The 27,981-nt window shown below is 47.2% G+C and overlaps 1 protein-coding gene across 2 annotated transcripts; it reads left to right on the top strand.

The window, feature by feature from the left end:
- The first annotated feature begins 842 nt into the window (after positions 1 to 842).
- On the top strand, positions 843 to 27,406 carry LOC122548158 (E3 ubiquitin-protein ligase TRIM39-like). Of its 2 annotated transcripts, XM_043686711.2 has the most exons (6): positions 843 to 1,189; positions 1,892 to 1,987; positions 8,550 to 8,780; positions 14,767 to 14,789; positions 17,387 to 17,502; positions 24,108 to 27,406. In XM_043686711.2, the coding sequence occupies exons 1-6, from the start codon at positions 875 to 877 to the stop codon at positions 24,623 to 24,625; spliced, it is 1,299 nt and encodes a 432-aa protein (XP_043542646.2). In that variant the 5' UTR covers positions 843 to 874; the 3' UTR covers positions 24,626 to 27,406. The 2 variants fall into 2 exon arrangements, with proteins under 2 accessions (XP_043542646.2, XP_043542647.2); XM_043686712.2 differs by lacking the exon at positions 1,892 to 1,987.
- Positions 27,407 to 27,981: the final 575 nt, after the last annotated feature.

The raw sequence follows: 27,981 nt of genomic DNA, 5'->3' as shown, positions 1-27,981 counted from the left end.
ATATCTGCCACCCACCCTGTTATAGCCCAATATCTGCCCACCCACCCAGTTATAGCCCCAATATCTGCCCCCACCCTGTTATAGCCCCAATATCTGCCCTCCCACCCTGTTATTGTCCCAATACCTGCCCCTCACCCTGGTATAGCCCAATGTCTGCCCTCCCACCCTGTTATACCCCAATATCTGCACTCCCACCCTGTTATACCCCAATATCTGCCCCCACCCTGTTATTGTCCCAATATCTGCACTCCCACCCTGTTACAGCCTAATATCTGCCCCCAACCTCTGTTATAGCCCAATATCTGCCCCCCACCCTGGTATTGTCCCAATATCTGCCCCCACCCTGTTATTGTCCCAATACCTGCCCCCCACCCTGGTATAGCCCAGTATCTGCCATCCCACCCTGTTATAGCCCAATGTCTGCCATCCCACCCTGTTATAGCCCAATATCTGCCCCCACCCTGTTATTGTCCCAATACCTGCCCCCCACCCTGTTATTGTCCCAATATCTGCCCCCACCCTGTTATTGTCCCAATACCTGCCCCCCACCCTGGTATAGCCCAATGTCTGCCATCCCACCCTGTTATAGCCCAATGTCTGCCATCCCACCCTGTTATAGCCCAATATCTGCCCCCACCCTATTATTGTCCCAATACCTGCCCCCCCCGACCTTGTTATAGCCCAATACCTGCCCTCCCACCCTCAGCCTGTTTTGACTGCACCAGAAACCGAAACTTCACGTCATGAACCAACCGGACCTGAGCCTGGAGTGTTTAGGGAAACCGAAACTGGAGCGTGAGAGATCCGGAGAGCGCTGAGGGGTGTTGCTGACACTGTGCCCGGTTGCTGTAGTGCAGCCAGTGGCTCTGGGACGATGCTGAGCGGCGCGATGTGCCCCCTCTGCCTGGATTGCTACCGGAACCCAGTGAAGAGCCCGTGCGGCCACAGTTTCTGCAGGGGCTGCCTGCTTCAGGGTCAGGGTCAGGGTCAGCTGCTCTGCCCCCAGTGTCAGCAGGAGTTCACCCAGGCCAGCGTCCGCCCTGCCAGGAGCCTCAGGAGGAAAGCAGAAAGGGCTCGGATACAGCTCAGCCGCCTGACCGAGGACCAGGCTCCATCAGCCGCACAGGGAGCGGGCGGCTGCAGCGTCCAATCGAGCAGTTCCATGAAGGAGGTGGCCGGGCTCTATAAGGTAAGGAGGAGGGAGACAAATCACACACACTCAGAGAGAGAGAGAGGTGCAGAGTGACATCCACCTGAAAGGAAGAAAGAAAGGGAGAAATGGGCAAGTTTAAGGCGAGGGAAATCAGGAGAGAGAGAAAACAACGGATGTCTGAAATAAATCAAGGAACGAGAGATGAGGGGAGGAAATGAAAGGGGAAACAAATGAGCAAGAAACAAGAATTTCGAGCAAATCGAGAGAGAGAGAGAGAGAGAGAGAAACAAGTATAGGATTGCAAGACAGTAGGGAGAAAGTAAACGAGAGAAATCATTGTACCAGGGAATAAAAGTACACAGAGTGAGTGAGAGAGAAATATTTCGAGGAAGTAAAGGAGAGAAATAATTGTGTGAGAGAGAAAGTTGAGAAAAAGAGATGATTGTGAGAGAGAGAAATGGTTGTGTGCGAGAGACAAAGTTGAAAGGGAGAAACTTTCGACTAAAAAAGGTCGAGAGAGAGAGAAAAAGTCATGAGTGAGGTGACGTAGAAAATAAAGAGGGAAACGGAATAAAATGCTAAAAAAAAGGTAGGAGAAAGAAAACAGCATTTGAAATGAGTCTGCTCCCGAGCTCGGTGTCAGGTGAAAAAAGCCAGGTTTGACTCTGAGGGCCCCACTGCCTTCTCCCGCCATTGCAACAACATCCCGTCTGACTGCGTTCGTTCGTTTTGATCCAGGAGATGCTGAGGAATAAACTGGGTTCCCTTCAGAAACAGAAGGAGCACCTTGACCAGTGCCGAGGCGTAGAGGCAGCCAACCGGGTGGAACTGAAGGTGAGATGTTGCACTCTGCTTGGGGCAAGTCCAACCGATGGCTGGATGCCCGGACTTCCCTCCAGACCAATGTCCAGCCACATGAGGCTCCCCGGTCGAACTGAGTATCTAAAATGACTGAATGTCCAGAAACAACACTGTCCGTTTTGTGTCCCCATGACCCCAGAGGTACAAGATACGACAGGATGAAATCCGGCTTCAACCGATCTGTCTTTGTTATTTAAGCAGTTGGTGTCTCGCTGGAACTGCCTACTTGTTTCAGTGAGACTGAGAGAAAGTGAAGATTGCAGATGCTGGAGGTTAGAGTTGAAAAGTGTGGACGCTGGAAAAGCACAGCAGGGCAGGCAGCATCCCAGGAGCAAGAGAGTTGACGTTTCGGGCAAAAGCCCTTCATCAGGAATGTCACATTGCCTGTGCGGACTCTCTTGCTCCTGGGATGCTGCCTGACCTGCTGTGCTTTTCCAGCGTCCACACTTTTCAACTCTAACCTCCAGCATCTGCAATCTTCACTTTCTCTCAGTCTCACTGAAACAAGTAGGCAGTGCTGGGTTGACGTGGTAGCGCAGTGGCGTTTATCTCCAGACTATTAATCCGGAGACCCTGCTATTGTCCTGGGAACTAGGGTTCAAATCCCACTACAGGCAGCTGGTGGGATTTTAAATCAATTAAAAATCGAAATTAAGAGTCTAATGATGACCATGAATCCACTGTCAATTGTCAGTAAAGCCCATATGGCTCACTAATGTTCTTTCGGGAAGAAAATGGTTGCTCAGTGACGCACTACTGTCTCACAGCGCCAGGATCCGGGTTCAATTCCCACCTCTGGCAACTGTCTGTGCGGAGTTTGCACATTCTCCCCGTGTCTGTGTGGGTTTCCTCTGGGTGCTTTGGTTTCCTCCCACAGTCCAAAGATGTGCAGGTTAGGTGAATTGGCCATGCTAAATTGCCCGTAGTGTTAGAGGAATGGGCCTGGGTGGGTTGCTGTTGAGAGGGTCGGTATGGACTTGTTGGGCCGAAGGGCCTGTTTCCACACTGTAGGGAATCTAATATCCTTCCGACAGGAAGGAGACCAGAATTGCACGCTATATTCCAAAAGTGGCATATCCACATACTTGAAAACAGTTCAAAGAGGCATCATGAAGCTGTTTCCTGGGTTGAGGTGTTGACTTCTGAGAGGAGGTTGACCAGTTTGGACCGATACTGATGTGAGATTGGAAGAATAGGAGGTGATCTTATCGACAATGTAAGATTCTGAGAGGGCTTGACAGGGCAGATGCTGAGGAGGAGAAACTAAGAGGCGCAGTTTAAAAACATGGAGGAACGGATTGAGATGGCGATGAGGAGGGAACATTTTTCTCAGAGGGTCGTTAATGTTCTGATGTGACACAGAGGCGCAGCACAACACATCACAGTAAAACTAAATCCTTCAAAGACTCTCAAAATTGACCCCGTGGTTTCTAACTAGACGAACCAATGCCAGACTTGGAGAATAAACAATCCTCAGCACCTGTCTGTAACTTAAACAAAAGTCTCAGCAATTTATTAGCAATGTAGTCACTTCAGCAGAATTAAAATTAAACAACAAAGTTTTTTTTTAGATTTAGATTACAGTGTGGAAACAGGCCCTTCGGCCCAACAAGTCCACACCAACCCTCTGAACAGCAACCCACCCAGACCCCGAAGCGAAGCCCACCCATACCCCTACGTTTACCCCTTACCTAACACTACAGGCAATTTAGTATGGCCAATTCACCTGACCCTGCACATCTTTGGATGGTGGGAGGAAACCGGAGCACCCGGAGGAAACCCACGCAGACACGGGGAGAACGTGCAAACTCCACACAGTCAGTCGCCTGAGGCGGGAATTGAACCCGGGTCTTAGGCGCTGTGAGGCAGCAGTGCTAACCACTGTGCCACCGTGCCTCTGCTTGAAACCAAAAAATCAGCTCCATTCACACAAAAGACAACCTCAAACAAACACAGTTGAGCAATTTCTCTATCCAGTGGAGACTGGATCTTCGGAGCTGAGTTCAATTTTTTGATTGCGGGATTTGGGGAAGAGAGGAAAATGGAGTCCAGCCACAACCAATCCATGATCTTGTTGAACAGCTGAACAGACCTGATGGGCTGAATGGCCTACTCCTAGCCCTAGCTGTTATGATCAAATAAAGGCTTTTAAAGTCTCAACAGGTTTTGATCGGGTCGGTAAAAAGCAAAGGGCGATGAATGTGAGTTGGTCACCAAGAACTATCTGTGGGTCAACCCACAGCAGGTGGACTGCAGCAGTTCAAGAAGGAAATTCACCACCACTTTCTCAAGGGCAACTAGGGATGGGTAAGAAATGCTGGGCACAGCCAGTGATACCCGCATCCCAAAAATGAATAAATAAAAAAAAAATCCAATAGAGAATCATTCTTTACCCAGGGAGTGGCGAGAATGAGTAGTCGCAACCAAAAGGAGTGGGTGAAGCAGATAACTGTATTTAATGTAGAAGATGATAAAGACGGATTGGAAAAAGAGATCTGGCCAATGCTGGATGTAAAGTGGTCAGGTAAATATTACATCATGTAATGTGGCAGGTAAATATTACGTAATGTCTGTGAGACTCTGTACCGCTGTGTCCCTATTTTATCCCCTTGAGTATTTACAGAGCCATGTGTCCAGTGTTTGACCTTAGAGTGTTCTTATGGAAGAGGAGACCATTCAGCCTGTCAGATCTGTGAGGATTCTTTGTCAGAATCAACCAATTGCAGAAACTCGGGATTTTATGAAGCAGAACATAAGGTCTAGGAGCAGGAGGAGGCAATTCAGCCCTTTGAGCCTGATATCACCTTGGCTTCAACTCCACATTCCTGTCCCCTCTCCATGACCCTTCAACCCTATTAAGTATTAAAAATCTGTCTATCTCCTCCTTAAGTTTACTCAATATGCCATCACAGTCTGGGGCAGTAAATTCAAGATTCGTGGCCTTTTGAGAGAAGTAATTTCCCCTCAGATTTTAATTCTGCTACCCGTTAGCCTAAAACGATGACCTCCCTTTCTAGAATGCCCCGTGTGAGGAAACATCCTTTATGTGTCTACCTTGTCAATCCCCTTTAGTATCTTATATTCCTCAATTAGATCTCCAGTCATTCTTCGAAACTCTAGACAGTGTCGGCCTAAACTGATCAATCTCTCTTCGTAGCTCAAACCCCTCATCTCTGGAATCAATCTAGTGAACCTCAATGCAACTGTGTCCCTCCTCAAGGGACCAGAATTGGATACAATACTCCAGCAGCGGTCTCACTAATGCCGTGTACAGCTGCAGCAATGCTTTCCTGTTTTTACACTCTATTTCTTTAGCAATAAATGTCAATAAAGGAGGCTATTCAATCTTTCATATCTGCGGCAGGTCTCCAGATGAGCGTCAAAACTTGCTGTGATTCTCCTGCCTTTTCTGTGTAACCTTACACATTATTCTCTCAAACAGCTCAATTGAATTGTATCACACTCTGGGCAAGTGCATTCTGGGATTGGACCACGCATTGCGTGAAAGGGTGGTCAAATCTCATTGCATCTTTTTCAAGTCATGTCAAATCTCGGCCTTCTCATTCTTGATTTTATTTTTAAGAGCAAGCCAGTTTCTCCCTATCAACTCAACTCCAGCCCCCTCATGATTTTGAAAATGTCTCTATCAGATCACCTTTTTTCACTTCAAGGAAGTCATCTCAACCACTCCAATCTATTCCGTTGACTAAATTCTCTTCCACGGTCTCTCCAATGCACTCCTATCTTTAATATTGCCCAGAACTGTATACAATGCTCTATTAGAAAGCCCATATCCTTTTTTTGGCATTTTTGATTCTTTATGTCCTATTTGCTGTAAGCAATAAAGTCAAAGACTTTATTGGTTGTTGGCCAGTTGCTCTGTGCCACCTACAAACAAATGAAGTTAACCAGAGAAGGCAAATAGATGAGCAACAATTTCTGAAAAGCCAAAAGGATCATCTCAGTGTAGCCTGCTGACTTGGGCCATTGAACTGCCTTCTCCGCCTTTCCCTCCAGCCATAACACCAATGTTTTGTTTTTTTTCCATCTGTCTATGTTTATACGTATAGATTAGGTGGAGGATTTCAAGTCTGGGGGCATATTTTTAAGGTGAGAGGAGAAAGATTTAGAAAAGACATGAGGGGCAATTTTTTGATACAGAGTAGTTAATGTGTGGAATGAACTTCCAGAGGGAGTGATGGATGCGGGTACAATTACAATGTTTAGAAGTCATTTGGATAAGTACATGAATAAGAAATGTTTGGAGGGATATGGGCCAAATGCAGGCAGGTGCGACTGAGAAAGTCGATAGCCTTAAATCCTTAAACATTTAGACTAAAATGTAATGTTGAATTATAGAACACATTTGCTGCACATTAGAAAACAGACAGGGAAGGTCGGGCCACGAGAAAAGGGGGAACCCAAGGTATGCAGAAGGTAAAAATATCTGTGCTCACCAAGTGGTAACAGGATGGTCTAAGGCAATTAAGAACATTTGCCTTAACATCAGTTAATCTGTATAAACAGGACACCAAGTGATAACATGCATGGCAGTTCCCTTGTGAAATTAATGAGCGTTTGATTCTGACCCTGAAATGAAACTTGGCACTATCAAAAGCCTTGTAATTGGCGATCAGGTCCTGTTAGTTATAATGGATTCTTATTACCCCTTGCAAGCCAGGCAGACACAGAGGGAAAAACATCTTTGCTGTTAACAAGACCTGACTTGAGAGTTCAAAAGGACACTAGAGAGAGAGAGAGAGAGACCATCTTAGTGCTGAGGCTGCTGAAGCCAGTAGAAAATTAATTCTTAGTGCTTACCTGCTATGGATTAAACTGAATTGCATTTTTAAGACTTTATGATTATATTGAGTAGCCATTACCGATTATTAAATACAAACTCTGTAAAAAGTAATATTGATGAAGCTTTAACTTACTTGCTGTTCTAGCAGACTATTCTACAGACCTTGCAGACTGCCCCACTGTCAATTCTAACTAATCAGATCTTATGTCTTATTTGAATTTGAATCACAACACTGAAAAGAAAGCATGTTTAATTCAAAGAATCAGTTTAAGTGCGACCTCACGGTAACATCTCACCCTCAGGTACAGAATGATTCAGTGCTTAAAAAGCAGGAGTCTGCTCCGAGCTTAAAAATTATTCTAGGCCTAACATTGAAGAGATTCTGACACAATCTGTCAGGAAGCCATGTTGTGGTCAAAAGCTTGTCCTCCTTCCTGTTGTAAAACAATTATATCTGACATGTGAGCTGTGCCAGGTTATTTTATGAATTCTCCAATTAGCTCAGACTGATACTTTTTTATGATAGGAACTTATCTTGCCAGCAGACCCCTACCTCGGCTGGTAACGTTTCTCCCATCTGATGAATGGCTTAGAGCCTGTAGGAGTGATTAGTCAATTAACTTTTCTTCCTTACGAATTATTGTCTTTAACTGTCATCTGTCTAATTAAGAACATGCAATGTTTTTGTAAACTTTTGCATAAAGAAAGCCACTTTGTATCAGGACATCAGAGTAGCCTGCTCAGGCTCTTCAAGAGCTGATAGCCTACTCTCCTGGGTTATTAGAACCTAGCTAGTTTAGCTTATTGGTATCAGTGTTATGTTGTAACAGTGATGCTATTGGTAAATAAAGGGGATAACTAAAATTAAACTAAACTGTCTGTGAGAGGTTTTTATCTTCCAGACTTCCAAAGAGTACGATCTCCGGGATGAACCAAGAGAGAGGCTTACAGGTCTGGGTCCACAAGGGATTCCCAGGGCTATCTCAAATCTGTACTTTAACACGAGTAGTTTGATTTGGGAGTGTGTGTGTGTTCGTTCATTTAAGGGGGTTAGAATTCAACGGTGTGTAGTTTGACAGTTCACCTGCAGTTAGAAGCTATTTATTTGCAATTAATGTTATTAAGCATAGAGACCTGGTTCATGCCTTTGTCAATCTCTGTCTTAAAAGACAGATAAATCGAGGTAGTTTGCATATTTTAATAAAATCTTCCACTTTTGTGATGACTCCAGGAGCATCGGGGACTGATATCCAGCATTCTACATGCTCCTTTTTCCCCTTCCCAATCTTCCCTCAGTGCTCTGCAGAAATCCATGTTAAGTACCCAGTCCTGACTGTCTTCAAACTGTTTGTGCTCATTGTCACATGGCTACCCCGTGCTTGAGCTCACTGAATGTACCCATCATGTACAATTACGAGAATGCATCACCGTCATCATATCTTTACATTCCTCTTAGTTCCAGTACTTGTCGCAAAAACGTCTTTAATTTCCCAAATTTCCCTGTTCAACAGAGTGGTCAGGATGGGAAACTTGTTGCCACTCAGAATAGTGGGGCTGAACAGAGTAGGTGCGTTTAAGGGGAAGCTGGGTAAACACATAAGGGAGAAAAATATAAAAGGGTATGTTAAGTTGGAGACACTCGTAAATGTGGGCGCAGACTTGCTTCAGTGTTGCAGTCAAAGACACCCCAATGCTATTTGATCATGATGGGAGACTGTTTATCTTCCCCAGAAATATGTCAAAGATCTCCGGGAGAATATCACCTCGGAGTTTGCGGAATTGCAGCAGTTTCTCAGGAGAGAAGAGGCCACCTTGTTAGCGAGACTGGAAGAAAAGCAGAAGCTGGTGTCACGAGAAATAGAGGACAATATGATAAAGATTTCGAGAGACTTGGCCTCCATTAATCAAACGATAAGCAAAGTAGAGAGCTTGCTGGATCTGCAAGAGATGGAACTGCTGCAGGTAATCACCTCCCTCCATTGTAAACTAGACACGGACGTGCAGACGCTGGAGAACTGAAACGGAAACAGAAATTGCCGGAGAAACTCAGCAGGTCTGCACTGGTTTAGTTTGGGATTGTGGTCAGCGTGCAGTGGATGGACCAAAGGGTCTGTTTCTGTGCTACATGACTATGATTATGATTAAATGCAGCATCTATGGAGAGAAAGCAGAGTTAAATTGGGTAGAACCGGTTCTGATGAAAGGTCACTGGACTCGAAACATTAACTCTGTTTCTCTTTCTGCAGACAATGCCAGACCTACTTTGTAAATGACCTGCTAATCGCAACTCTCAAGTGGTAGAAACCAAACTGCCAGATCTGATAATGCAGCATGATCAAACCCACAGTTAACCTGACTCCTGCCACTGCACTTACCTCTGACTCAGAGATTAGTGGGTTCAAATTCCGCATCAGGGACTTGAGTTTGCAATGGTTGAGGCTTCAGTGAAAGCCCTGGATGGTGGTGGGAGTTGGGGAATGGTGGTTGGCATTACCTTTCAAGTGAACTATATTCATAGAGTTAGACATCACGGAAACAGCCCCTTCGGTCCAACCAGTCCATGTCGAACATAATCCCAAACAGTTACTAATCCCACCTGCCTGCTCCTGGCCTATATCCCTCCAAACCTTTCGCAATCATGTACTTATGTCTTTTAAATGTTGTAACTGTGCTCACGTCCACCACTTCCTCAGGAAGTTCATGCCACACGCAAACCACCCTCTGTGTAAACAATTTCTCCCACCTGCCTTTTTTGTTTAAATCTCTCTCCAATCGCCTTAAAAGTGTGTTCCCTAGTCTTGAAATTCCTCCATCCTCAGGAATTTCAACTACCATTAACCCTATCTGTACCCCTCATGGACCTGTTTAAGGTCACCTCCTACGGTCCAGTGAAAAAAGTCCCAGCCTACCCAACCTTTCTTTCCAACTCAGACCTTCCAAACCCAGCAACATCCTGGCAAACTTCCTCTGAACTCTTCGAGGAGAAAGTGAGGACTGCAGATGCTGGGGATCAGAGCTTAAAAATGTGTTGCCGGAAAAGCGCAGCAGGTCAGGCAGCATCCAAGGAATAGGAGAATCGACGTTTCGGGCATAAGCCCTTCTTCAGGAAGGGCGTATGCCCGAAACGTCGATTCTCCTGTTCCTTGGATGCTGCCTGACCTGCTGTGCTTTTCCGGCAACACATTTTCAGCTTCCTCTGAACTCTCTCCGGCTTAAAACTCTAGGTCCTGTCTGCACCATTTCTCAAGAGAACAGTGAAACTGCCTGTCGTGGGGTTTTGAAAGACCTCTTCGGACACTTGGCCAGTATTTCTCTGTTATTTGTTATTTTAAGTTCCGTTGAAAGGTTGCATTTCCAACCTGTTAGATCAGATTCTCTCTCAGTGAAAGGCTGAGAGACTTGAACCTGTTCTCATTGACAAGAAGAAGGCTAAGAGGGGATTTGATAGAGACATACATATGATCAGAGGATTAGATAGGGTAGACAGTGAAAGACTTTTTCCTAGGATGATGATGTCATCTTGTACGAGAGGGCAAATTGAGGGGTGATAGATTTAAAGCAGACGTTAGAGGCAGGTTCTTTACGCAGAGAGTGGTAAGGGCGTGGAATGCCCTACCTGCTAATGTAGTCAACTCAGCCACATTAGGGAGATTTAAACAATCCTTAGATAAGCACATGGATGATTTTGGGATAGTGTAGGTGGACGAGCAGAATATAATTCACAGGTCGGCGCAACATCGAGGGCTGAAGGACCTGTTCTGCGCTGTATTGTTCTATGTTCTATGATATGGCCAAGCCTCACTCACGTCTCCGTTTTTGTTTCAGGTTTTCAGCATCTGCAGTATTTCACTTGGTGTTTGTGGCTACTGCACTTGAACTTTTCAAACTGTGTTCACACTGCAGCAGGCCGGGATCTCCAGCCTCGTGATAACTGTTAAACTAAATTGAAAAGGGAAATGCTGGTGATGTCAGTGAGTTAGCAATTCTAGGCTAATTGGCCAAGAGTCAGGGGTTCAAGTCACATGAAACATCAACATCCAGTCAATGAAATCTTTTATTGAGAGCTAACGGCACTCTGATAGTTGTCACCAATTGTTTATTGTAAAACAAAACCCATCCGGTCATCTTAGGGATCCTGACCTGGCCTTACCAGGCCCCAGTTCAAGGAAGGGTTCGCCAATGCTGATCTTGCTACCGAAGTCCACATCCCGTGAATGAGTTCAGGGAGTTATGTTTATTTATTTCTCACCCGTCCGTGAGATGGGGATATTGCTACACATTCTTTTTGTCAATATTTGCTGCAGTTCGGAGGGTCGGTGGAGTTGTTTCACTCAGACGCTGGCTCGGGCATCAGCGGTGAGTCCACAGGCAGGTGAGAGGGGCACTGTGTACAGGGGAGAAAAAGCCAACCTGGGGAGGTGGGGGGTGTTGGGAGAGAGACTCCGTGTTGCCAGGGGTGGGGTGGGTGTGGTGGGAAGGTGTTGGGGCGCTGGGGGCATGGACCGGTGGCAGAGGTTTTTAGCAGGTGAATGATAGATAAAGGCAGAAGAAGGTCTGTGATAGAGTGGAAGACATTAGAGGTCAATCATATTAGGGTAGGTGGGACAGGGCCAAATGGAGTGATAATGGGAGGGTGGGGGAGGAGCGAATAAGGTGTTACAACCCCTGGTGTTTGGAAGGGTGTGTGCGTTGGATTAGATTAGATTAGATTAAATTCCCTACAGTGTGGAAACAGGTCCTTCAGCCCAACAAGCCCACACCAACCCTCCAAACAGTAACTCACCCAGATCCATTTCCCTCTGACTAATGCGCCTAACACTATGGGCAATTTAGCATGGCCAATTCACCTGGCCTGCACATCTTTGGACTGTGGGAGTAAATGGAGAATGTATCCCAATGGTGGGAGGGGGACGTGAGCACCCTTGCCACCCCCTCAAACCCACCCCGTCTCCTCACTCCACACCCCCTCCATTACCCCTGACCACTCACTGTCCCCTTGCTGAACCTCGGTTCAATATTGTGGCTCTTCTCTGAGCATGTGCAGCCCTGCCTGCGACGGCAACTAGATTCCACGTGATGTGGCGCACGAGTGTGTTTCACGATTAGCACGCGTGTGCAGTGGGGCTCATGGTTCCAGGTGGCAGCAGACACTGCCAGTGGGTTTGTCCGAAGGAGGGGTGAATGGCGGAATAATGGGCTGGCAGCTCAGAACAAAAATAATGGGGGGAAAACTGAGCAGAAGACCAAAACTTCCAGTGACTAAAGAGATGGAATGGGGGAAGGGTTTTGAGAAACATGTCAGCCATGATGGAATGGTGGAGCTGACTCGATGGGTTGAATGGCCAAATTCTGCTCCTATATCTAACGGTGATGAAACTGTTGACCTCAAAGCTGAGTCTGGAAAGCTGTGAAGTACTTCCTTGAAAGATTACTTGGGTGGCACAGTGGCTCAGTGGTTAGCCCTGTTGCCTCACAGCACCAGGGACCCGGGTTCGATTCCAGCCTCGGGTGACTGTCTGTGTGGAGTTTGCACATTCTCCCTGTGTCTGTGTGAGTTTCCTCCCACAATCCAAAGATGTGTAGGACAGGTGAAATGGTCATGCTAAGTTGTCCATAGTGTTAAGTTCATTAGTCAGGGATAATTATAGGATGGGGGAAATGGGTCTGGCTGGGTTACTCTTCAGAAGGTTGGTGTGGATTTGTTGGGCCAAAGGGCCTGTTTCCACGCTGTAGGGTATCTTTAAAAAAAAGAGTTCCTTGAGTATCCATTGAACTCTGTTGGGACATTGAGGGAGGGTAAGGAATGAGAGTGGGAGCAAGATGGGGAATTAAAATGTCAAGTGAGCAGAAGCCTGGGTTCAGTCTTGCAGAGTGAACAGAGGTGTTTATTTCAGAATTCCAGTATGTGCAGGAGTTTGCTTCCACTTGGAATAGAATAGAACAGCAATATAAGCCACGTGTATTTTTACAAAAATAATAAGTGAATGGTTTTATAAGTTGACATAACACAGCACCTAACTTAATGACAGAGGTCATAAGTAAGAAGAACGAGAAAGGAAAAGTTCAATGGACAGCTCCTGTGTTCAGGACGCTGAAGTTGCCACACTGGGTGGGCCCATGCCGAGATGAGACCTTCCTACCGGGAATGGACATCAACCCTGGGCTGCTGGAATATACCTGGAAGCCGTCGAAGATGGAGCAAGATGTCCACTCCAGGCCGAGACCACACCCTCCCCCTCCCCAGACAAGATCGCCCCCACCAGGCCTACACCACCATTTCAGGCCTATTGGAAGGCAGTTCATCGCTGGGCCTGGGCTAGGAGAAGATGCCATCTACCAAAGTTATTAAAAGAAACTTCAGTCCCATAATAAAAACAGAAACATTAAAACAAAAGCACAGAAAGAAAAGAAGAAATCGAGCATGCAGAGCAGACGTGCTCCTGGGCTGAGGAATCCGCACGTTGTGCTGCTACCTCTTGATAAAAAAGGAATATTACACAAGAGGGAGCCATGGTGTCAAGGTCTTTTTAAAATCTTGCATTCGCTAATCAGGACAAACACACAACACTGCCTAAGTTCAAACAGTTACACCTTGCTAACCAACCCCCACACCCTTTTCTCCTGCAGTGAAAATTGCTGGGTCTGTCGGATATTAGGAATTCTTGTGTCTGTCCTGATAAGCTGGAGAGGAACAGCTTCAGCAATACTTTCACCTTTCACAGGTGATATTTTATTTCCTAGTGATCCAGACTTAGGGTTAAACCAGACGTTAGAGAGCTCCTCTCCTCCTTATATCACTGCCGCAGTTTACATCTCATCCAAAAAGGCAGTGCTTCTAACAGTGCAGCACTACCTCAGCGCTGTATCAGCAAGCCAACCCAAATTATCCGTTCAAAGCCATGGAATTCAATCCAAACCTACTGACTGGGAGGAGGCAGTGCTGCCCACCCAGCCATGACTGACAACTCAGAAGGGATGCAAACATAGAGGCATAAGGTGATTTGGGGGCAGTAGTCTATCCTGGGTGATATCAGAGCAACCACCCTTTATACACCTTTATGCTATCTACAGTATTGCACAAGCTGTTTTGCACATATTGCACAAAGTCAGAATAATTCCCAATGAGGAATTGAGGTTAGCTGTTCATTAGCAATCAGTTACTATCTACTGATGTTTCGGAACAAAGGGAGCAGGTTAGAGTAATTACTGACAATTAGTTACTGAAAGGGTCACAGTTGATATAGAGGGAGAAAATGATATAATGTTTCGACTTGATGATTTGACACCAGACATAGTGATTTCTGGTGTCAAACCATCAAGCTGAAACATTATATCATTTTCTCCCCCCATATAAACTGTGACTCTTTCAGTAATTAATTTTCAGTATTTAGCCTAATCTGCTAAAAATGTCAACTCTGCTTCTCTCCACAGAAGCTGCCAGACCTGCTGAGCATTTTCAGTTTGTTTTAATTCAAATTTTCAGGGTGTGCATGGTTTTATTTGTGCAGTGTGTGTGTTTCTGAGTGAACAGTCAATTCTGCGATAATGTATGTTTCTTCTTCAAGAATTGGCTTTAATGCATTTGAAAATTTTAGACCATTATTTGCAGAACACGAACTTTCCTTACCTGTATTAACTAATCCACGATTCCAGTTCTATTAGTTTAAGTGATTTTATGATTTTCTTATAACACGAGAATGGAACTATCACGTGATATCAGAACCGACTGTTATGTGCGTTTGTGTGAGTGCTTATGCACATTTATTTGTGTGTCTGTTTCTGTGCAAATGTTTGTGTGTGTGTATTTACTTGTGTGGGTGTGTGTCTGTATTTGTGTGTGTTTGTTTCTGTGTGTATTTGTTTTTGTGAGTGTATGTTTCTTTGTGTGTGTTGTCTCTTCTCTCTTATGAAAGTGTTATTCTGACATAAGTTTCTGTTTTCATTCTAGGATATGAGGTCCAATGTCAAATGGTATGAAATATTTTTCTGTGTACTGAACTGATCCATGCAACTCCATGACATCACCCTTTTCTATCTCTAAGACCTCCTCCAGCCCTCCCATTGCCTCAGATCTTTGCACTGTTCTGGCCTCATGCCTAATCCATCAGTCCCCTCGCCACCTAGACACTAATCTCTTACATTTGCTGCAAAACTGCTTGTCTCAACCTTTCTTCTATCCTTTAAGATGCTCCGTAAAACCATCACCTTTGACCAAGTTTAGTACCCTCCTGGTTGAACATCTTTTGAGGGCTTGATGTCAGGTTTTTCTCAATAACTAAGTTCTATTCACCCATCACCCCTGTATGGATGGTGGTGTAGTGGTATTGTCACTGGGTTAAGGCCAATGCTCTGGGAATATTGGTTTAAATCGCAGCTTGTGGAGTTTAAATTCAGTTAATCAATCTGGAATTGAAAGTGATGTGGGCATAATGCCATCATCAGTGGGGAGGCATGGTGGCTGAGTGGTTAGCACTGCTGCCTCATAGTACCAGGGCCCCAGGTTCGAATCCAGCCTCAGGTGACTGTCTGCGTGGAGTTTGCACATTCTCTGCATGGGTTTCCTCCGGGTGCTCTGGTTTCCTCCCCCAGTCCAAACATGTGCAGGTCAGGGTGAATTGGCCATACTAAATTGTCCTGTAACGTTAGATGCATTAGTCAGAGGGAAATGGGTCTGGGTGGGTTACTCTTTGGAGGGTCGGTGTGGACTGGTTTCCACACTGGTTTCGAAGGGCCAGTTTCCACACTGTAGGGAATCTAATCTAATAGTTATTTTAAAAGCCCATCTGGTTCACGAAAAGGAAATCTGCCCTCTGTGTGATTCCAGACCCACAGCAATGTGGTGAACTGTATGACAATTAATGTTGGGCAATAAGTGCTGGCCTTGCCAGTTTTCCCAGTCGGGAGAAAAAAAGTCTACACTGATTTCTGTAACTACCTCCAGCTCTGGGAACTAACCCTACTGTCTATCCACCCTAATACTCTCGCGTTGACAGTTGAACCTACGAAAGCTGACATTTTCAATTGAAATCTCTCCACCTCAGTGTCCCCCTGCAACTATAACCTATCAACCTTTAGTGACTTGATATAATACCCCTTTATGTGGACGGGTGTCAAATGTGCGATAATCACTACAGTGGAACACCGCGTTAAATTAAGGCGCTGCATAAATACAAGTTGTTGTTTCTCCAACGATTTGGGTAAACCCAGTTGAACGGGTGAGTCGAGCGGGCTGTGGATTGGCTGCTGACAAACGTGCTGGCCCTGCAGCGGTTTGGCTGATGGTGTGGAGTGGAGGGCAAGGGGTCACCCCTTTGAGGAAGCACTCTGCCCTAAGCTGATAAAGTGGACCCTTTCAGTCAGAGAGTCATAGAGGTGTACAGCACGGAAACAGACCCTTCAGTCCAACCCGTCCATGCCGACCAGATATCCCAACCCAATCTAGTCCCACTTGCCAGCACCCAGCCCATATCCCTCCAAACCCTTCCTAATCATATTCCTGAAGAAGTGCTTATGCCCGAAACATCGATTCTCCTGATGCTGCCTGACCTGCTGCGCTGTTCCAGCAACACATTTTCAGCTCTGATCTCCAGCATCTGCAGACCTCACTTTCTCCTTCCTATTCATATACCCATCCAAATGCCTTTTAAATGTTGCAATTGTACCAGCCTCCACCACATCCTCTGGCAGCTCATTCCATACAAGTACCACCCTCTGCGTGAAAACGTTGCCCCTTAGGTCTCTTTTATATCTTTCCCCTCTCACCCTAAACCTATGCCCTCTAGTTCTGGACTCCCCACCCCAGGGAAAAGACCTTTGTATTTACCTTACACCAGAGGCTTGTTGCACCCTCTGAGGGAGCCCAGGTACTGGGTGATGATGTTCCAGATGTTCCCTCATGTTGACCCAGGTATTCAAGAGCCAGATTGAGATCTGACTTGATAGAATGTTTACTGCATGGAAACAGGCCATTCAACCCTCCAAAAGGGTGATCCCACCCAGACCCACACCACCCCTATCTATCCATCCCTGTAAAGTTGCATTTCCCCATGGCAAATCCACCTAACCTCCACATTTTTTGGACTGCGGGAGGAAACCGGAGCACCCGCATGAAACCCACACAGACACAGGGAGAATGTACAAACTCCACACAGACAGTCATCCGAGGCTGGGATCGAACCTGGGTCCCTGGTGCTGTGAGGCAGCAGTGCTAACCACTGAGCCACCGTGCTGCTCTTGTCACATCCAAAGTGACAGCTGGCCTTTTATCTTACCAAGATGGAGCTTCTCACCGGCTCACCAAAACTCATCGTGACAAATGTGCCTTAGAATGGCATGAGGATTGGTAAATATTTTTAACCGCGAAGAGCACACACACATGAAATGTATGGGGAGCACGTGGACCACCAATTATAGACTCTCCTGCTGCATGATGCTTTCACTTACACCCAGAGTAAAGTTGGGAAAGGTTCCAAAACAGACAGCCAGCCTGTGTTTCACACCAACTCGACAGCATGGATACATTTAACAGCTGCGCTTGGAAAATTAATCAATTTCCAATTTTCCCTCAGGTCTAGAATCGGATATCAGGGTCCCAAAACGCTTTCTGTTTCTCTGGCCCTGGGAGAGTTCAATGGGCCTCTGCAGTACGCAGTGTGGAGACGGATGCTGAAGGAAATCAAGACAGGTAACAATGGATCTCTATTCTTTCAGTGCCACAGGATTGGTGGAGGTGAGGGAGGGAAAACGCAGATTCAGGTTAGACGAATGACTGTCAGTACTGTAGCGAAGGGATGTTGCATCATTTTAAAGAAATTGCCCGGCCAGTTATCACACAGAATGCCAGGTTTAATTGTTAATTGTTGAATGTTGATGGTTTGGCATCGATGGGAGGGAAACTTGGGTGGAGGGTGAGTCATAGAGTCATAGGGATGTACAGCACGGAAACAGACCCTTCGGTCCAACCTGTCCATGCCGACCAGATATCCCAACCCAATCTAGTCCCACCTGCCAGCACCCGGCCCATATCCGTCCAAACCCTTCCTATTCATATACCCATCCAAATGCCCCTTAATTGTACCAGCCCCCACCACATCCTCTGGCAGCTCATTCCATACACGTACCACCCTCTGTGTGAAAAAGTTGCCCCTTAGTTCTCTTTTATATCTTTCCCCTCTCACCCTAAACCTATGCCCTCTAGTTCTGGACTCCCTGACCACAGGGAAAAGACTTTGTCTATTTATCCTATCCATGCCCCTCATAATTTTGTAAACCTCTATAAAGTCACCCCTCAGCCTCCAAAGCTCCAGGGAAAACAGCCCCAGCCTGTTCAGCCTCTCCCTGTAGCTCAAATCCTCCAACCCTGGCAACATCCTTGTAAATCTTTTCTGAACCCTTTCAAGTTTCACAACATCTTTCCGATAAGAAGGAGACCAGAATTACACGCAATATTCCAACAGTGGCATAACCAATGTCCTGTACAGCCGCAACATGACCTCCCAACTCCTGTACTCAATACTCTGACCAATAAAGGAAAGCATACCAAACGCCGCCTTCACTATCCTATCTACCTGCAACTCCACTTTCAAGGAGCTATGAACCTGCACTCCAAGGTCTCTCTGTTCAGCAACACTCCCTAGGACCTTACCATTAAGTATATAAGTGGGGAAAGTGAGGACTGCAGATGCTGGAGATCAGAGCTGAAAATGTGTTGCTGGAAAAGCGCAGCAGGTCAGGCAGCATCCAAGGAGCAGGAGAATCGACATTTTGGGCATGAGCCCTTCCTCAGGAAGGGCTTAAGTGTATAAGCCCTGCTAAGATTTACTTTCCCAAAATGCAGCACCTCACATTTATCTGAATTAAACTCCATCTGCCACTTCTCAGCCCATTGGCCCATCTGGTCCAGATCCTGTTGTAATCTGAGGTAACCCTCTTCGCTGTCCACTACACCTCCAATTTTGGTGTCATCTGCAAACTTAGTAACTGTACCTCTTATGCTTGCATCCAAATCATTTACGTAAATGACAAAAAGTAGAGGGCCCAGCACCGATCCTTGTGGCACTCCACTGGTCACAGGCCTCAGTCTGAAAAACAACCCTCCACCACCACCCTCTGTCTTCTACCTTTCAGCCAGTTCTGTATCCAAATCAAGACAGCATTGTGTTCACATCTGCCTCCCAACTCTGACTTTCGCTCAAATTTAGAAGGTTAAGGGATGATTCGATCTTCAGGATATTAACAGGGAAAGACAGGATAGATAAAGATGAACTATTTCCACTGGTTGCACATTTTAGAACTAGTGGACATAGTCTGAAGAATATGTTCAGGAGAGATGTTAGTAAGCACTTCTACACACAATTTGGATATGTACTTGAATAAGGAATGTTTGGAGGATTTTGGGCCAAGCACAGGCAGCTGGGATTAGTTTAGTTTGGGATTACAGTCATTGTGGACAGTCAGATCGAAGGGTCTGTTTGCGTGCTGTACGACTCGATGACAAAGGATGATCAATGGTTTGAATACCCTTCCTCAAATGGTGCTGATCGGTTATTAGTTTTACATTTGAGGTCGACGTTTTTTGTTAAGCAAAGGTGTGAAGGGAAATGACCCAATGGCAGGTATATGGAGGGAGGCTGCAGATCAGCTAGGATCTCGTTGAATGGCGGAACGGTCTGGAGGGGCTGAATGGCCTAATCCTGTTCCTAACCCATGGCTTCGGTTAAAATTGGACCCTAACATTTCCAGTTAAGGACAACAGATCTTATTCTCAGAAGGAAATCCATTGGGGTTCCTTGTTAAAAACTTCATAACCACCTTGACCACAAAGACAAATCTTTATCTGTTGATTTCATTGTAAAACAGCAATCAAACTTTCAAAATTGGGATCTGAACTCATCGGATCCCTACAGTGTGGAAGGAGGCCATTTGGCCTATTGAAGACCATCCCACCCAGATGCACCCCCATACCCCTGCAGTTCCCATGGCTAACCCACCTACCCTGCACTCTATGGGTAATTTAACATGACCAATCCACCTAACCTGCACACCGTTGGACTGTGGGAGGGAACCAAAGCACCCAGAGGAAACCCACGCAGACATAGGGAGAATGAGCAAACTCCACACAGACAGGGTGGAATGAAGGTCCCTGATGCTGTGGGGTAGCAGTGCTAATCACTGAGCCAACCTGCTGTTGTTCATATTGTGTGCTTAACATTCATTCCAAATATTGGCACTTTTCTGTTTATATTCACAGACATCATTGTCCAACTGTAAAATAAAAAATAGCACTGCTGTGAAAACCTATTGGTCATCAGTCCAGACACAAACCCTGTGCGTGACTAAGATCTGTGAAGATTTTAATTCAATCTTTTCAAAGTAGGAAGGAATTTCAAAGACAGCCTAAATGTGGATGACTCTGAACAGGAACTGGGAGTGTAAGGTGTTGCTGACTGCATTCGTGACAGGTTTAAGATCTCAGGGGACAACTGTGAGAGAGACAGTTGTTTATCCAGTGGTCTGGGGAGTCAGTGCCTCTGTACCACACCCAATAATGGGCCAGTCGGTCCCGCATCACATTGCTGTGTTTGTGGAGAGCCCATCAAACGCAGACCACAATGCAAACAGGAGTAGGAGTAGGCCATTCAGCCCTTTGAGCTTGCTCTGCTGTTCAGCACAGTCATGGCTGATCAGCCAACTCAGTCCCCAGTTCCTGCTTTCTCCTTTGATCCCTTTAGCCCTATGAACTATATCTAACTCCTGAAACACAAGCGAAGCTTGGCTTCAACTGCTTTCTGTGTCAGTGAATTCCACAGGCTTAATACTCTCTGGGTGAAGAAATCTCCCCTCATCTCAGTCCTCAATGGCCTCAGTCCCTGCGTCCTTAGACTGTGGTTCCTCAGTCTTCCGGAACACCCTTCCTACATTTACTCTGAGTTAGAACTTTAAAGATTTGTCGACTAAGTTGTTCCAATTGAACAACAGTGGGTACACTTAAAAAGAGGTAATTGATTCCCTGGGAGTGATTTGAGTTGCCCCAAGAATGTAAAAGGTGAATGTAAAAGCTGTTGCTTTCTATCCTGAAATATCCTGAAGAGTTGTTCATTCAACACAGTTAGAGTGCTGAGATTGTGTTGCTGGAAAAGCACAGCAGGTCAGGCAGCATCCAAGGAGCAGGAGAATCGACGTTTTAGGGAATCCTGATGAAGGGTTTTGCCCAAAACATCAATTCTCCTGCTCCTCAGATGCTGCCTGACCTGTTTGACTTTTCCAGCGCCACACTCTCGACTCTGATCTCCAGCATCTGCAGTCCCCACTTTCTCATAGTTAGAGTGCTGTAATAATACCCCATTGGGTGGCACATCAGGGCAGGAAGTTAGTTTGACGATGCATTTTCTGATCATGGACACACTGACAAACCTGGCATTTATTGTCCAATGCCGTACATCTGAGCATGGCCAGTTGACACCAGAAGGTAACAAACACACAGCATTGCTGGAGAAACTCAGCAGACCTAGCAGAAAGTGTGAAGATCAACTAGGAGAAAGTGAGGACTGCCGATGCTGGAGACGAGTTGAAAAATGTAGTGCTGGAAAAACACAGCAGGCTAGGCAGCATCTGAGGAGCAGGATTCCTGAAGAAGGGCTTATGCCTGAAACGTCGATTCTCCTGCTCCTCGGATGCTGCCTGGCCTGCTGTGTTTTTCCAGCACCACATTTTCCAACAGAAAGGGTGAAGAGAAAGGAACAGAGTGGGTTTCCTCCGGGTGCTCCGGTTTCCTCCCACGGTCCAAAAAATGTGTAGATTAGATGAATTGGCCATGTTAAATTGCCTGTAGTGTGAGGTGAAGGGGTAAATGTAGGGGTATGGGTCTGGATGGGTTGCACTTCGGCGGGTCAGTGTGGACTTGTTGGGCCGAAGGGCTTGTTTCCACACTGTAGGTAATCTAATCTAAAAAAAATTAATGTTTTCGGGTCCAGTATTTTAGGTTACTTAGATTGCCGTGGCCTTGGGTCACATATCAGCCAGTCTGGGTCAGGGTGGTAGGATTCATTCATTGAACATCGTTGGCCTTTTACAACAATCTTCAGAGTCACTTTTGCTAAAGACAGATCTTCACCTCCAACTTCCTTCAACCCCCGCTGAATAAGGATAGAATTCACGTTTTTCAAACTGTCCCGCTGGGATTTGAAATCATATCCCGTGGGCTTCAAATATAAAACCGATCGCTTGTTTACCATCCCACTCGACTCTCTTTCCTGTTGAAAGCTGAGGCCTTGTGGGTAACGGGTAAACTATTCACCGCTGTCGATCGCGCTGTCTGGGGCACAGTGCCTCGAGAAGTTGGGACCAATGCTTTGTGTCGCTGTCATGTCAAACCACCGGAATAATCCAATTGTCACGCTCGATCGAGAGGGATGTGACTTGGGCCTTCCTCATGCATCCTTGTGTGCTCTCAGACCAGAAATGAAGTGGTGGGTGGGTGGGGGCGCGATGTAGCCCTGGGCAGGCACACAAACCTGGTGCCATTGGTGTCCTATTCCAACCCCAATTCCTGGTGATATTTAGCTCAGTCTATTTTCGTGTCCACCACTAGAGGGCCTACACAGGAGGTTCACCAGGATGTCTCATTTTTTTAGGTTAGATTCCCGATGGTGTGGAAACAGGCCCTTCGGCCCAACAAATCCACACCAACACTCCGAAGGGTAACCCACCCAGACCCACTATCCTCTGACTAATGCACCTATCGCTAAGGGCAATTTAGCATGGCCAATTCACCTGACCCGCACATCTTTGGACTGTGGGAGGAAACCGGAGCACCCGGAGGAAACCCACGCAGACACAGGGAGAATGTGCAAACTCCACACAAAAAGTCGCCTGAGGCGGGAATTGAACCCGGGTCCCTGGCGCTGTGAGGCAGCAGTGCTAACCACTGTGCCACCGTGCTGCCCCAGATTGCCAGGGGATGGAGAAATTTTATTTTAACTGGGCTAGAAGGAGAGACCAGGCAGGCTTGGATTGTTTGCTTTAGACCGAAGGTAGGGGTGGGGGTGGTTGAGGGGTGTGTGAGATGAGGAGGGGTATGGACAGGGAGAATAGAGAGCAGCTTGGTTGAGGGGTGAGTGAGGCGAGGTGGGTGAGTGTGAGGGAGGTGGGTGAAGGGAGGAGGTGGGTGAGGGCGAGGGAGATGGGTGAGACGAGGTGGGTAAAGGGAGGAGGTAGGTGAGGGTGAGGGAGGTGGGTGAGGCGAGGTGGGTGAAGGGAGGAGGTAGGTGAGGGTGAGGGAGGTGGGTGAGGCAAGGTGGGTGAAGGGAGGAGGTAGGTGAGGGTGAGGGAGGTGGGTGAGGCGAGTTGGGTGAAGGGAGGAGGTGGGTGAGGGCGAGGGAGGTGAGTGAGGCGAGGTGGGTCAGTGTGAGGGAGGTGGGGGAGGGGGAGGGAGGTGGGTGAAGGGAGGTGGTGGGTGAGGCGAGGTGGGTGAAGGGAGGAGGTGGGTGTGGTGAGGTGGGTGAAAGGAGGAGGTGGGTGAGGGGGAGGGAGGTGGGTGTGGCGAGGTGGGTGAGGGGGAGGGAGGTGGGTGAGGGGGGTGAGGTGGGTGTGGTGAGGTGGGTGAAAGGAGGAGGTGGGTGAAGGGAGTGGGGAGCGAGGTGGGGGAGGGGAGGTGGGTGAAAGGAGGAGGTGGGTGAAGGGAGTGGGGAGCGAGGTGAGGGAGGGGAGGTGGGTGAAAGGAGGAGATGGGGAGAGGGAGGGGGAGGGAGGTGGGTGAGGCGAGGTGGGTGAAGGGAGGAGGTGGGTGAGGGGGAGGGGGAGGGAGGTGGGTGAGGCGAGATGGGTGAAGGGAGGAGGTGGGTGGGGGGGGGAGGGAGGTGGGTGAGGCGAGGTGGGTGAAGGGAGGAGGTGGGTGAGGGGGGAGGGAGGTGGGTGAGGCGAGGTGGGTGAAGGGAGGAGGTGGGTGTAGGGGAGGGAGGGAGGTGGGTGTGGTGAGGTGGGTGAAAGGAGGAGGTGGGGGAGGGGAGTGGGGAGCGAGGTGGGTGAAGGGAGGAGGTGGGCGAGGGGGAGGGAGGTGGGTGAGGTGAGGTGGGTGAAAGGAGGAGGTGGGGGAGGGGAGTGGGGAGCGAGGTGGGTGAGGTAAGGTGAGTGAAGGGACGAGGTGGGGGAGGGGGAGGGAGGTGGGTGTGGCGAGGTGGGTGAAGGGAGGAGGTGGGGGAGGTGGAGGGAGGTGGGTGAAAGGAGGAGGTGGGGGAGGGGAGTGGGGAGCGAGATGGCTGAGGTTCCAATGCTAACGGCGCTCTGCTTCAGTTCCAGCGCCTCTGGTCTTCGATCCCAAGACGGCCCACCCCCACCTCACCCTGTCGGCCGACTGCAGGAGACTGCGCGCCGCCAGCGGGAGACAGCAGACCCGGCGCCCGCACACTTTCGGTCGCTGCCTCTGCGCCCTGGCCTCGGAGGGATTCGCTTCGGGGACGGCTTACTGGGAGGTGAAGGTGAGGGCCAACTGGGAGTGGGTGCTCGGTGTGGCCCCGCAAGCCGTCATCGGGCCGAAGGGCCACCAGGCGGAGGTCCGTATCTGGGCCCTGAGGAGGTCGGGTGAGGAATACTCGGCCCTCACCTCGCCCCACACCCCCCTGCACCTCAGCGTCAAGCCCCAGAGGATCGGTCTCTTCCTGGATTACCAGGCCGGACAGCTGTCCTTCTACAATGCCGATGACATGTCCCATCTCTACACTTTCACCGACACCTTCAGCGAGGAGCTCTACCCTTATTTCTACACTGGCTGCAAAATGGACCCGCTGAAACTGGTCAGCTCGCGTTTTTAAGGAGCAGGGAGGGAGTGCCGTGGCCCAACTGCATTTTCCCACTTTACAGAGAAACAGAAGAGAGCTGTTCATCACATCATAGAGATGTACAGCACGGAAACAGACCCTTCGGTCCAACCCGTCCATCTAATCTAGTCCCATTTGTCAGCACTTGGCCCATATCCCTCTAGATTCTGGATTAGTGTTGCTGGAAGAGCACAGCAGTTCAGGCAGCATCCGAGGAGCAGTAAAATCGACGTTTTGGGCAAAAGCCCTTCATCAGGAATATATATCCCCCCAAACCCGACCTATTCATATACCCATCCAGATGCCTTTTAAATGCTGTAATTGTACCAGCCTCCACCACATCCTCTGGCAGCTCATTCCATACACGTACCATCCTCTGTGTGAAATGTTGCTGCTTAGGTCCCTTTTATATCTTTCCCCTCTCACCCTAAACCTATGCCCTCTAGATTTGAGCTTCCCGACCCCAGGGAAAAGATTTGACTGTTCACCCTATCTATGACCCTGACCATTATGTAAACTTCTGTAAGATCGCCCCTCAGCCGCCAGTACTCCAGGGTAAACAGCACCAGCCGCATCAGCCTCCTCCTGTAGCTTATTTACTAACCATAGTCTGTCTGCCACTCAATCAAATGGGCAGCAGATCCGTATCTCAACTCCTACTTCTTCCCTGGCACACAAAAAAAACGCGGTCAGTTTTGGCATTTTTCCCACTCCCCATTGTGCCAAGCAGTGCACACTGACAACGCTCCTGATTGGTGACGCTCCAGTCTTCAGGCCCTTCCTTCCTTGTTCAGGACCACCCCCCCACACCCACCCCCACCCAAATGGTATGGAGGGAAGGTCTTATGAGAAAAGGCTGGGGGGCTTGAGACCATTTTCTGACTTTCCTGACCTGGAGAAAAAGTTTCTCCTCTTCCACTGTGTGAAGCCCCTTTGATGTTTGTAACATCAGGTTAATTGACTGGGAAGCCACATACCATGAAGTAATCCTCTAAAACCCAACAAATGTCACAACTTGGGAAATGTTCCCTTGGGTCATGCTCATCTGAGTTTGGCATTCGGTTGTGTTAACAGTGTCACGTCAGAATCCAATCATTCTGGCTCCCTCTTGAATTTTCACCATCACCTTGTCCTTGAAATAACAGGTACAAATTAATTAATTTATAAATTATAAAAAAAGTTATTTCACTCACCACTAGGAGACGTTGAAGCAAATTATATCGATCCATTTCAGGGAAAGCTAGGGTGGCTGAGGGAGAATAGAAGTTTTGTTAGGGGCTTCGTGTAGCACATGAGAGATCTCGGTGTCCAAGTGCATAGATCCCTGAAAGTTGCCACCCAGGCTGATAAGGTTGTTAAGAAGGCACGTGGTGTATTGGCTTTTATAGGTAGAGGGATTGAGTTTCGGAGCCATGAGGTCAAGTTGCAGCTGTACAAAACTCTGGTGTGGCCCCACTTGGAGTATTGTGTACAGTTCTGGTCACCACATTATAGGAAGGATGTGGAAGCTTTGGAAAGGGTGCAGAGGAGTTTTACCAGGATGTTGCCTGGTATGGAGGGAAGGTCTTATGAGGAAAGGCTGAGGGACTTGGGGGGCTGTTTTCATTGGAGAGAAGAAGGTTGAGAGGTGACTTAATAGAGACGTATAAGATAATCAGAGGGTTAGATAGGGTGGACAGGGAGGGCCTTTTTCCTCAGATGGTGATGGCTAGCACGAGGGGACATAGCTTTAAATTGAGGGGTGACAGATATAGGACAGATGTCAGAGGTAGTTTCTTTACTCAGAGAGTAGTAGGGGTGTGGAACGGCCTGCCTGCAACAGTAGTAGACTCACCAACTTTAAGGGCATTTGAATGGCCATTGGATAAACATATGGATGAAAATGGGATAGTTTAGGTTGGATGGGCTTCAGATTGGTTTCACAGGTCGGCACAACACCGAGTGCCGAAGGGCCTGTACTGCGCTGTAATGTTCTATGGTAGTGCCTTTACCTCTGGGCTGGAAGGTCTGAGTTCAAGTCCCATTTGTGCCAGAGGTGTGTAACAGCACATCTGAACTAATTGATTCAAAAAGCCTTGAAGGTTTTCCTGATAAGGCAAAACAAGAAGTGGTGGAAAGTAGTTCAGTGTGGGAGATTGGAGACTAGGAATGCCAGTGGAGATTTGGTCACGTGCTTCCAATTATTATTATTAAGAGAACACTGTCACCATATTTACTCTAATCCTCTTCCAACTGCGATTGCTCTTCAAACCCAATCATGACTTCTCCAGCAGCACATCTTCTGAATTTTGTTGCATGAGTTGAATATGTCTCGTTGTTACGTTTTTGATTTGCAGATTATTGTTTCTTCACTGATGTATAAATTATCTGGAACTGTTAATAACCTCTCGCTATTGGACCTGTTCATTGCACAATAATAGACCATTTTTGCCAGGGTTCAAGTTCCAAACTGCTCCAGGGATTTGCACTAACAGGTTGATTAGAAATGTTAGACATCTTTTAAATTACACTGAATCAGTTTCTGATTTATTGTTAGATGGAATATTAACATGCAGTGTTCAGATGAAATTATATAAATGACTGAATTAGCACATACATGTACAAAATGATGAGAGTAATTATGACTTTGATACATTTCAGCGTGGGTATTGACGGTAAAAATTGTAATTATAACATTGTTTACAATGAAGAACCTTACAGCTTTGCAAATGTATCTGTTTGAGATCAGTTTTACCTTGCACAGTTTTCGAAATATTAAACTGAATATAAAACTGGCATTCTATCTGATCCCTTGGGATTTTGCTGCTATTGCTCAACCTTATCAGACCCCTTTAAAATCTTAAACACCCTGAATCAGATCAGACCTCAATCTTCTAAATTCAAGGCAATTGCAATCCAGGTTTACGCAAACCTTCCCCCATTATGGAATCCTATATCATTCTGGTAAATCTCTGCTGCATACCCACCCCGAACTCCAAGCCCAGTCTCTCCTTGTTGAGGTGCAGTTTTCAGAGGCGGGGGGGGGGGGGGGGGGGTGGTGGCGGTGGGGAATGGTGTGGGGTATCTGACTGAGGCCTGACAAAACCAAAACATGGGTTCCTCCACTTTGTCCCACATTCCCCAGGACAGCAAGGACAGCATTGTGTGAGCCAGTACTGGCCTTGCTTTTCAGCCAGCAGGTTATGGGTTGAAACCCGAGCCCGCTCACATGACGACAAAAGTCTAAGCTCCATAACAAACTGGTTTTTAACTTTGCAAAGCACTGCTTTTTCCTGATAAAAACATGGTGTGTTTCTGTTCTGAGATCAGATTTTTACATTGCTCACAACAAACTGTTTTTAATGTTGTAG

The sequence above is a fragment of the Chiloscyllium plagiosum genome, unplaced genomic scaffold, assembly GCF_037043375.1.
Source record: "Chiloscyllium plagiosum isolate Xiang-an unplaced genomic scaffold, Cpla_swu_hap1 HiC_scaffold_35, whole genome shotgun sequence".
In the NCBI taxonomy this organism is placed as follows: Eukaryota; Metazoa; Chordata; class Chondrichthyes; order Orectolobiformes; family Hemiscylliidae; genus Chiloscyllium; species Chiloscyllium plagiosum.
This window is presented reverse-complemented; position numbering and strand designations above follow the sequence as displayed.

What these genes read in the sequence shown, in the direction of transcription:
- LOC122548158 (XM_043686711.2), top strand. Translation starts at nt 875, where the DNA reads ATGCTGAGCGGCGCGATGTGCCCCCTCTGCCTGGATTGCTACCGGAAC. An exon ending in AGGTGGCCGGGCTCTATAAG is followed by an intron (nt 1,190 to 1,891) that starts GTAAGGAGGAGG and finishes GTTTTGATCCAG; the next exon opens with GAGATGCTGAGGAATAAACT. An exon ending in CCAACCGGGTGGAACTGAAG is followed by an intron (nt 1,988 to 8,549) that starts GTGAGATGTTGC and finishes TATCTTCCCCAG; the next exon opens with AAATATGTCAAAGATCTCCG.